This window comes from Adiantum capillus-veneris, chromosome 30 (assembly GCF_014529385.1).
Source record: "Adiantum capillus-veneris isolate H3 chromosome 30, ASM1452938v2, whole genome shotgun sequence".
NCBI classification, from domain to species: domain Eukaryota; kingdom Viridiplantae; phylum Streptophyta; class Polypodiopsida; order Polypodiales; family Pteridaceae; genus Adiantum; species Adiantum capillus-veneris.
In genome coordinates, this window is record NC_140960.1 from 21,334,600 (window position 1) to 21,345,773 (window position 11,174).

Below are 11,174 nucleotides of genomic sequence, written 5' to 3' on the forward strand. Positions count from 1 at the left end.
TGGCTGCAACGAGCGCTGATTGGAGCTCAACCTCCACTGTCAATTTTTATGACGGCTGCTGAGCTGTCAGAGATCTGTCAACTGCTGCAAATATTCCGCTCAGTAATGGAGAGCAGATGTACGGCGCTCGTCTCATGCCCCCCGACCAAGGACCTTGACGGGGTAGGGAATGGTCCCCTGCTGACCATTCCCCGTAATTTGTGCGACCCCTTGGCGACGAGCGGAGGCTGGGAGCCAATGGGGGGAGCACTAATTACGAAGGGAATGGTCAGCAGGGGACCATTTCCGGCCGTCAAGTGTCATTGGGAGGGGGGCCAGTGAATTCTGCAAGGCAGAGGACTAAACGTGACAGGCGGAGGCTGGCTGCAACGAGCGCTGATTGGAGCTCAACATCCACTGTCAATTTTTATGACGGCGTTGAGCTGTCAGAGATCTGTCAACTGCTGCAAATATTCCGCTCAGTAATGGAGAGAAGATGTACGGCGCTCGTCGCATGCCCCCCGACCAAGGACCTTGACGGGGTAGGGAATGGTCCCCTGCTGACCATTCCCCGTAATTTGTGCGACCTTGACGGTATATACATGAGAATTGACATGCGATTTCGAAATTCTAGCATGTCAAATTCTGATAGAAGGTTTTTCTGATGCACCTATTTTCACCGGCAATATACCCCTTGACGGGAAAAAAACCGTGTCAGTTTTAGGCCCTAGTGGCATTTTTGTGTACTTTTTGAGGAGCATTAACAATAGGTTGGTAACCTAACAGGACATAAAAGTGTCCTTTCAGGGTTTTGAAAAAAACCTCCAAAACCATAGTAGATCCACTCATTTTGTAAAATCCTTTCATGAGGTTATAGTTCAAGGCCTACTACACATGGAAAAAATAAGAAACTTGTAAAATTTCTCATCTTTTGGTCACACCAAGCCTCCAAAGTTGATGGACCAGTGCATTTTCATCAAAACAGTCATTTCTTACGTTTTGTTGCATAAAAATAAGATTAGGGATTTTTGTAGGACTTGAGATAAATTCCCTAATTAACTTCAATGGGTTGGTGATCAGAACATATGATTGCTTCTCACTCACTATTTTTTGTTTTGCCAAAATAAATAGATACAAAAAAGTTGAATTTTTACCATTCTGCAAACATATCATCAAAGTTTCTATAGCCACACTCAATACAAATAATATATGCATGGTTTCTTAGTTCCCTATTGTTTTTTATGTTCATAAGGAGCCATGGAGCATGTCAAAAGAATAATACATCTCTTACCAAGGGGAATCTTGGGGACAAAGATGAAGTGTTAAATACAGCAAACATGCAAACATGAAAAAGCTGGGTTCAACATTATGAGTTGTTTATGACTAGATATGGTTACTACCTACAAAATGCATGTAGTTGTCACAAGAAACTAACAATATTGAAAAACCTATGCTTGATATATTAGAATGTTTTATTTTCTTTTATAATTGAAAAACTCAACCATCGTTGTGTACTATGCAAAATAGGGTATTAGGTGCCCCAAAACTCAAGGAATGTTAACTTTATGTTACAATATTCGACATAGAAAATCAAAAATGCATTTGGATATCATGAAATCCACCAAAAAAATCATAGAAGAGCTAAAATTGGCTAAAACACAGGATTTGATAATTTTTGTAATTTGGTCATAACTTACAACTTTAATATTTATTTCTCCCTAGAAGCATCCGGACATGTTGAGGACTACTAAAGATAGTTCTCTAGCATTATAGATCTCACAAACATGAATTCTAGAGTGTTATAGTTGCAAAAAGTTGAAAAAAGCCAAAAACAGGACCCGTTTTTTCACACAGTTTAGGTTGTGAAATGTTGTGCAAGGACAATGTTAAAGATGGAATTGATATTCCAAAAAAATGTCGAGTTTTTTTCAGCTCATGAGACAAATTTCTAGATAGATAGCACCTCAAAATCCATTTTGAAACTCTTGACATAATTCAAGGAAAATGGTCACTTAATAGGACATAAAAGTGTCCCAAGACATAAAAGTGTTTCATTACCAACCTAGTGTTAATGAGATATCGATGATCTGCCATATATAACATATATATGGTGACTTCTCTTTCTCAGTAGTTTTGAATGAAAATGAGATAGGAGGCAATGAGAATCCTGCCGAAGGAGCTTTTCAGTTTGAGAGCTGAATGCGGAACGAGCTAGCCATAGCTGCAAGCTGGTTTTTCAGTAGTAGACATAGTTTGAGCAAGGGCTTCTTCCAAGAGAATAGTCTCTTCGGGAATGGTATCGAGGGATGGTTTCCAAGATAGACGGCGTCTGCGCCGGGCACGCCTCCCTTGCGCTGGTAATGACGATGCCTCTGTCGTGACTTCACGGCCAGCATGACCTGCTGCCGTAGACGAGGCACCATCATCTCGTCGGGGGCTGACGCGCGGCACCAGGCAGTCCACCACGCCTTTCTCCATCATACAGCACGCGGCCACCCTTATCGTAAATCCACCATTGCCCATCTTCTTCTTCTTCCTCGCCCTCGTCGTCTGCACTATAGTATACGGCTGCCTGCTTTTTATAGCCCATGCCAGAAAACAGCCCGCCATTTTGCTTTCCAGCGAAAAGCAAAACTGCGTCCGCCGCATTTGTTATTGTTTTACCCTTGTTATTCTTGTTTTACACAAAAGCGTTTTGCTCTCCTTACAAAATCTAAAAATCAGTCTTGCTTGGTTGGCCGTGCGAAAGAGACTTGCTGGGCGTCTGCACTATAGTATACGCCTGCCTGCTTTTTATAGCCCATGCCAGAAAACAGCCCGCCATTTTGCTTTCCAGCGAAAAGCAAAACTGCGTCCGCCGCATTTGTTATTGTTTTACCCTTGTTATTCTTGTTTTACACAAAAGCGTTTTGCTCTCCTTACAAAATCTAAATATCAGTCTTGCTTGGTTGGCCGTGCGAAAGAGACTATAGTATCGAGGGATGGTTTCCAAGATAGACGGCGTCTGCGCCGGGCACGCCTCCCTTGCGCTGGTAATGACGATGCCTCTGTCGTGACTTCACGGCCAGCATGACCTGCTGCCGTAGACGAGGCACCATCATCTCGTCGGGGGCTGACGCGCGGCACCAGGCAGTCCACCACGCCTTTCTCCATCATACAGCACGCGGCCACCCTTATCATAAATCCACCATTGCCCATCTTCTTCTTCTTCCTCGCCCTCGTCGTCTGCACTATAGTATACGCCTGCCTGCTTTTTATAGCCCATGCCAGAAAACAGCCCGCCATTTTGCTTTCCAGCGAAAAGCAAAACTGCGTCCGCCGCATTTGTTATTGTTTTACCCTTGTTATTCTTGTTTTACACGAAAGCGTTTTGCTCTCCTTACAAAATCTAAAAATTTGTTTGAATTTCTAAGTGAATCAGTCTTGCTTGGTTGGCCGTGCGAAAGAGACTTGCTGGGCGTCAAAAATATTTTATCTACATATAGTAGATTGCAATGTAGAGAAATACAAAAGTTAACTTGGTAGTGCCAGGCACAACGTTAATAGCTTACATGGATCCAATCCAATGATCAGATGTATTTTGAATTATTTCGCCAACCCCTAATTTAGGTGCCCACAAGCTCCCTGCTAAACTCCAATGAGTGCTTTTTCTTTGAATTAGCTGGCAATCTATGCTCACTCATTATACTACTGGCTTGAATGAAAGAATGCAAAGCAGCTCTAGCCAGTTGCTCATACCCGCCCTCAAAATTGCCCGCTCCATCTGGACGAATGGCTTAGTTCTACAAGCCTTGACCTCGCGTGCACTCCATGCTAAACTCCAATGAGTGCAGCTTGTTTGAATTAGCCGGCAATCTAGGATCACTCATTGCAATGATGCCTTAAATGAGAGAATGCAAAGGTAGCTCTGGCTGTCTTGACTTGCGGGCATGCGACGAGCATGCTCCAACCGTTGACAAGAGACGCTATCCCGAACATGAAGCTTTTGAAGCATTGTTTGTGCGTTATAAAGTGCACCACATTTGGTATACATCTCGACCAAGGCAATGCCAGGCACGAAATTTTCTTTCATTAACCCTGACTATCAATATCATTGTGAATTCCTTTGCCCATATCAACATCTTGTATACTGCCACATGCCTTCAAGGTGCAACTGTACATGATTGCATTTGGAGAGATGTCCTCTCTCTGGATATGCTGAAAATAGCATGGAGCTTCCTAACCCCAACCCTTGCCTTCAAGATGCAAGCGTATGTGATTGCATCTGTAGAGACACCCTTGCTTCGCATCAGCCAAAAACAATGCAAAGCTTCTTGGCCCTATCCAAGTTGAGCATATCCCGCAATCAGTGCATTCCAAGAGACGGAATCCCACATAAGAAACTCCTCAAGCATTTTTTGTGCTTTATAAAGTGCGCCACATTTGGCATATATGTCGACCAAGGCAATGCCAAGCACAACCTTTTATTTGACAACAACCCCAGACTAATAATATCATCGGGAATTCTTTTGCCATATTAGCATTTTGTGTAATGCCACATGCCTCAAGCTACAAGTGTACGTGATTGCATTTGGAGAGATCGCCTTTCTCTGCATTTGCTGAAAATAGACCATATGCTTCCTAACCTTGACCCTTGCCTTCAAGAGGCGAGCGTATGTGATTGTATCTAGAGAGACACCCTCGCTTCGCATTCGTCGCAAATAGCCCAAAGCTTATTGGCCTTGCCCAACTTGGGCATATCCCACAATCAATGGATTCTAAGAGATGACATATTGGACAGGAAGCTCCTTAAGCTATTTTTGTGCTTTATGGAGTGCATCACATTAGGCATACATGTCAACCAAGGCAATGCCAAGCACGGCATTTTCTTTCAACAACCCCTGACTAACAATATCAACATGAATTCTCTTGCCCATATTAGCATCTTGTGTAATGCCACATGCCTTCAAGGTGCAAGTGTACGTGATTGCATTTGGAGAGATGCCCTCTCTCTACATCTACTGAAAACATTAACCTAGAGCTTCCTGACCCTCACCCTATTGGACAATGGACATATCTTGCACTCAATGCATTCCATGAGAGAATGTTGCAGACAGAAGCTTGTTGAGGACCTATTGCACTCTGAGAAGTTGAGTGCACTTGACATACATACTGATTAACGTGTTGCGTAAGTATGTTTTCTTTTCAAGTAACGCACTATCAGGAATATCAGCATGTATCCTACCACCCTTGCACAAACCATCTGCTTAGCACAATCTTTACGTGAGCTCACAAAATAAAGGATTCTTCTCTTCCGCTCCATGTTTGCTTGTGTAGCTGATATTGCTCCTTTCTTGGCGTTGCTTTGTAGTGCTCCAAGAAGTGCACCACACTTGACATGGCTTTGCGCGCCTTGATCATCACTGCAGACCTAGCTCAAGGGAACCTTGCTTGCACAAAATGTTGCAGGGTTGCAACATCTAGGCCCAAAAATGACCGCTCCTGGCACAAAAGGGCTCCACCCCACTTTGTAACTGATTTGTTCATTCCTCCTCCCCCCCCCCCCCCCCCCCCCCCCCCCCCCCCCCCCCTTCCCTCTCTCTCTCTCTCTCTTTGCGCACTGTAGCATGGTGCTCAATGGACACTGGTTGGGACATTGCAGCAGCTAACACTTATCAGGGGAAGGGGGAGGGAATTTTCAAAATTTAGAATTGCTCAAAATAAAAGGGATAAAAGCTCTCAAAATTATACAAATTGACCACATGCACTCACTCAACCACGAATTGAAGAAGTTAAATGATCAAATGTAGTCATTTCACTCAAAAGCAAAACACAAACAAAAGCCGCTTTCACCTATTGTATTCCATTTTAAATTTTAAAAAAATGCGAAACTCGATTTACATTACTGTTTGATTGTCTCTCTCCCCTACCCTGCCATGCTATTGATCATTCTAAAAGCAAAATGCCCTTGATTAGCTTCTAGTCATGACTGGAAATTGGAGGGGATGAGCATCAAATTTTCAACTTTGTCCACCCAACCCTTGTGACCCTACACTTTGCAAGTTGCATGGCAACCATCGGAACTTGCCTTCAAGTTTTCGCTTTTACGACCAATGCAAGGGTGGTATTTTGCTAGCGAACAAAGCTTTAAATGCCTCCCAAACTTGCTTATCGATGTCCTTTCCCAAATCTTCTCTTGTATGCGTTTGACATTCTCATCTCTTCTTTTTTTGCAAACATCATACAATCTCTCTCTCTCTCTCTTTCTCTCTCTCTCTCTCTCTCTCTCTCTCTCTCTCTCTCTCTCTCTCTCTCTAGCCCCTTTACCTGGCTCCCATTCATAGTCAGTATCTTACACTCCCCATTCCATTGTACCATGTGTAATCAACTTACCTTGTCCTCTACACACACTCATCCATACTCATGACCATTGAGCATCAGAGAACCGATAGTATCATATCCACAACAATGGCAACACAAAATGGTAACATGCTAGATCAAACGAGAACAAGCGTCAAAGACACTATTCTTGCAGGAAGTAGATGCCATGAAACCGAGCTATGATCATACACTTACTGATGAATTAGTTGTGGGCTATAAAGTTTGCAGCATGTTTTTGTAGGGTGATTGAGCGGACATACCTTCTGGCTATGCTTCCTTCAAACCTGTGTTGACCTCTTACTTAAGTTTTGTTTCATATTCAATGAAAGCAACAATAGAGGGTGAACTTTTGCATGTGTGTGTGTGTGTGTGTGTGTGAGAGAGAGAGAGAGAGAGAGAGTGACCACCATCAGTTGGAAATTTTAGTGCGTATATGGTTTAGTGGGGAGATGGAAAGGGTTGCAAAGATTAGGGTTATGCATTTGCAACTCAAAATCCATATATGTATATATATACATATATAAACTAACATACTATGGCGGCCGTGGTTGCCTTGCCACGTGTCGCAATTTAGGAGAAAGTAGAAAAGTAGCAAAAAAAAGTTTTTTTAAAAGAAACCTTTACATAGCTGGAAATACATAGCCGCCCATGCCCTGCTTGCATTGAAGTCCTTTTACTGCATGCTGGCAAGAATTTTTGTTGCACTGCCAAGGGAATTTTATATGACTGCAACGTACGTGAGAGAGTGGAGAGAGAGAGAGAGAGAGAGAGAGAGAGAGAGAGAGAGAGAGAGAGAGAGAGAGAGAGAGAGAGAGAGACACGAGCAGGGCGTCTCCATTTCCATCACCTTCTCAGGTGAGCGCCGTGTATTGTGCAGTTCTCTTTGTGTCTCTAATCTCTCTGTATCTAAGGCGTGGACACACTCCCTCGTACCCAGGTGAGCTACGTGTATTGTGTATGTACCACTCTGCGATGTGGTCCGGGGTCTTGCGACAAGGGCACTTCAATATACAAGTTGGAGCTGAGAATGAGGTGGTTCATGGCAACGCCCAGCTAAAGGAAGAGCGGCAGGCCTTTGCTGAGATAGCTCTCTCGCACCAACAGAAGCATCGGTAGTGCGCACGTGCGTGTGTGTGTGTGTTGTGTGTGTGTGTGTGTGTGTGAGAGAGAGAGAGAGAGAGAGAGAGAGAGAGAGAGAGAGAGAGAGAGAGAGAGAGAGAGAGGTTGCAGCATCTCTCTGTAGAGTGCATGTGTGTGTGTTGCACGCTCTTCTACATCTTCTCTTTCTCTTTGTAGCGACGCTTGAAACTTTTGCTATGAGAGAGAGAGAATGAAAGAAATGAAATGTTATATTAACGTCTTCTGAGAGAGAGACAGAAAGAAAGAAATGAAAAGCTATATTAATGTTATCTTTGATGCCGCCAATTGAAGCGTTAAATACTCTTCTTCTGCTTCTTCTCTTTCTATCTGTAGCCGCGCTTGCTACTTTTGCTATGAGAGAGAGAATGAAATGAATTGTTATAGAAACATCTTTTGAGAGAGAGAGAGAGAGAGAGAGAGAGAGAGAGAGAGAGAGAGAGAGAGAAAGAAATGAAAAGTTATATTAAGATCTTCTTGGGGAGGGGGGGGGGGGAGAGAGAGAGAGAGAGAGAGAGAGAGAGACAATTAAATGAAATGAAATGTTAGCTATTTTGGGCAGTTGCATTCACATGCAAATCGAAGCGAGTGCTTTCAACTGTTATGGAGGTGTTTGTGAAGCAAGGTGACTTTATGAAATGTTTTTTTATTCAATGAGATGTTCTATCAACAACCTCCACTAACATTCTCTTTCTTCTGGTAGGCAGCAAGTGCGCAAGCCAAGGCGAGTGTGGGGCAGCAATAGTCAAGGTGTGCGTGAAGCAACACAACCAGATAACTTTTTTAAAAATAAGGTCTGATTTTTATTTTAAATTCATTTCAATTATTTAATTTGTTTATTTGATTATTGATTTTATTCAATCATTTAAACATTTAATTTAATTTAAAGATACACTCACACACACATAAAAAGAAAAAAAAGACAAAAAACAATGAAAAAAGGGGGGTATAGAGAGAGAGAGAGAGAGAGAGAGAGAGAGAGAGAGAGAGAGAGAGAGAGAGAGAGAGAGAGAGAGTATATCTAAGAGAGAGGGTCATGAAATGTTATCGTAATAACTTCCTATTGCCAAAATAACCTGTAAGAGAGAGAGAGAGAGAGAGAGAGAGAGAGAGAGAGAGATGACAATGACATGAACTCCTATTCGTAAAGATACACACACACACACACACATAGAAAGAAGATAACTCAATTTATTTATTCTCTTAAATTAAATTTAAAGATACACTTATACACACGTAGAAAGAAGAAAAAGACCAAAAACAAGGAAAAAAAAGGGGGGGGTAGAGAGAGAGAGAGAGAGGGGCTATGGTAAATTAATCTAATTCAAAAAGATTTCATAAAGATACACACACACACACACACACACACAAAGATGACAATATTGAAATGAAATGTTATGGTGATATGCTCAGAAGAGTTGATCCATGTGACCATAAAGATACACACACACACACACACACACACACATAGAGAGAGAGAGAGAGAGAACAATGACATGAACTGCTATGGTAAATTAACCTAACTAAAAATTATTTCATAAAGATACACACACACACACACATAAAGATGACAATGAAATGAAATGTTACGGTGATGTGCTCAAAAGAGTAGATCCATGTGACCATAAAGATAGGTAGAGAGAGGGAAATGACAATGAAACGAAATGATGTGATGATGTGCTCAATAGATCGAGTAGATCCATGTACCATAAAGATAACACACACACACACACGAGTGAGAGAGAGAGAGAAAGAGAGAGAGAGAGAGAGAGAGAGAGAGAGAGAGAGAGAGAGTAAAAGGCTACATACATGTGTCCATATAGAAAAACACACACACACACACACACACACACACGAGTGAGTGAGAGAGAGAGAGAGAGAGAGAGAGAGAGAGAGAGAGAGTAAAAGGCTACACACATGTGTCCATATAGAAAAACACACACACACACACAGAAAGAGAGAGAGAGAGAGAGAGACTAAAAGGCTACACACATGTGTCCATATAGAAAACACACACACACACACACACACACACACACACACACACAGACTAAAAGGCTACACACATGTGTCCATATAGAAAAAAAGAAAAACACACACACATAGAGAGAGAGAGACAGAGATAAAAATGAAATGAATTTGAAATGCACTTACGCACATATACACACATAGTATACATACACACAATTGTCACACACACACACACACACAGACGTGCACACACACACACACACACACACACACAGATATATAGATAGATAGATAGATAGAGAGAGAGAGAGAGAGAGAGAGAGAGAGAGAGAGAGAGAGAGAGATAAATGTGAGTGAGACAAGATGAATATAGGGGAGAGAGAGGGGGGTAATATTAAAATGGTATGTTAACTTACTCAAAAGGGTCAAATGGCCTATGAGAGTAGGAGTTAGAGAGAGAGAGAGAGAGAGAGAGATGAAAGTGAATTGAAATGATACATTAGCTTTCTCACGAAACCAAAATTTTGTGTCCATACGTGTTCTCTCTCTCTCTCTCTCTCTCTCTCTCACACACACACACACACACACACACACACACAGACTTAAAGTCTACACACACGTGTCCATATAGAACACACACACACACACACACACACACACACACACACACACAGATGAAAATGAAATGAGCTTGAAATGCACTTACGCACATACATGCACACATAGTATACATACACACAATTGTCAGAGAGAGAGAGAGAGAGAGAGAGAGAGAGAGAGAGAAGAGAGAGAAGAGAGAGAGAGAGAGAGAGAGAGAGAGAGAAGATAGTTCTATTATCGTCCTCGGAGGTCAAATATGACCTATGGGACCAAATGAACATGTCACATGGTGTGAGTGGAGGTCATAAGTGACTCTCGATAAAATGGCTGAAATGAGCATCGCAATAGAGAGTCCATATTGAGGTCGCGAGAGGAAGGTATGTAGGGAGAGCTCATGGCTGAATATATGGGGAAAAGAGGACCTAATGTGGTCAAAAGTTGAGCAATCAGGTAGTGTATGGTACTCACTCTCTCACACTTGACGAGGGCATAAGGTGCAAAGTCGATGAGACTCCTCGCTATTGCCCCAACGTCCTGTCTCGCAGTGTAGAGAATGTGAGCTAACACAAATGGAGGCAATGGTGCAGATCGTACTCAATGGGATGGGCTCAAGGATGTAGGGATGATTTCGGTTACCGCGCTAAGAGAAGAAGAGATTTGTAGTTTGGGGCAATGTGTGTGGTGTAATGACTGAAGCGAGAACCTCCGGATTTCTTCCAAGCCGTGATACATTGGCATTGTAAGAAGGCCTCATTAACTTGGGAGCCGATCGAGGCATCCTTGACCAAGTGACATGCATCCCATCTTCCAAATCATTTCTTGATGTCAAGCATCCACCCCGAACTTAGTATTTTGCTGTTGCATGTCTTTTGGACCTTTTGACTTGCTTCATATGCGATTCTAGGAAGTTGATACAAAGGGGGGGGGGGGGGGGGGGGGGGGGGGGGGGGGGGGGGGGGGGGGGTGGGGGGGGGGGGGGGGGGGGGGGGGGGGGGGGGGGGAGAGAGAGAGAGGGGAGAGAGATGAAAATGAAATGAATTTGAAATGCACTTGCGCACATACATGCACACATACAATATACATACACACAATTGCCACACACACACACACACCACACACACACAACA

At 42.9% G+C, this 11,174-nt stretch overlaps 2 protein-coding genes across 2 annotated transcripts; both read right to left on the minus strand.

Annotated features, from left to right (window-relative positions):
- Positions 1-1,828: 1,828 nt before the first annotated feature.
- Positions 1,829-2,628, minus strand: LOC147417642 (uncharacterized). The gene has a single exon (XM_086507355.1). It carries the CDS (start codon positions 2,626-2,628, stop codon positions 2,191-2,193), a length of 438 nt encoding a protein of 145 aa, XP_086363481.1. The 3' UTR covers positions 1,829-2,190.
- A 285-nt stretch (positions 2,629-2,913) lies between these two features.
- Positions 2,914-3,264, minus strand: LOC147417643 (uncharacterized). Its single transcript, XM_086507357.1, has one exon. It carries the CDS (start codon positions 3,262-3,264, stop codon positions 2,914-2,916), a length of 351 nt encoding a protein of 116 aa, XP_086363483.1.
- Between the last annotated feature and the right edge of the window lie 7,910 nt (positions 3,265-11,174).

Excerpts from the sequence above, each read along its gene's own strand:
- LOC147417642 (XM_086507355.1), bottom strand. The coding sequence starts at position 2,628 with ATGCGGCGGACGCAGTTTTGCTTTTCGCTGGAAAGCAAAATGGCGGGC.
- LOC147417643 (XM_086507357.1), bottom strand. The coding sequence starts at position 3,264 with ATGGCGGGCTGTTTTCTGGCATGGGCTATAAAAAGCAGGCAGGCGTAT.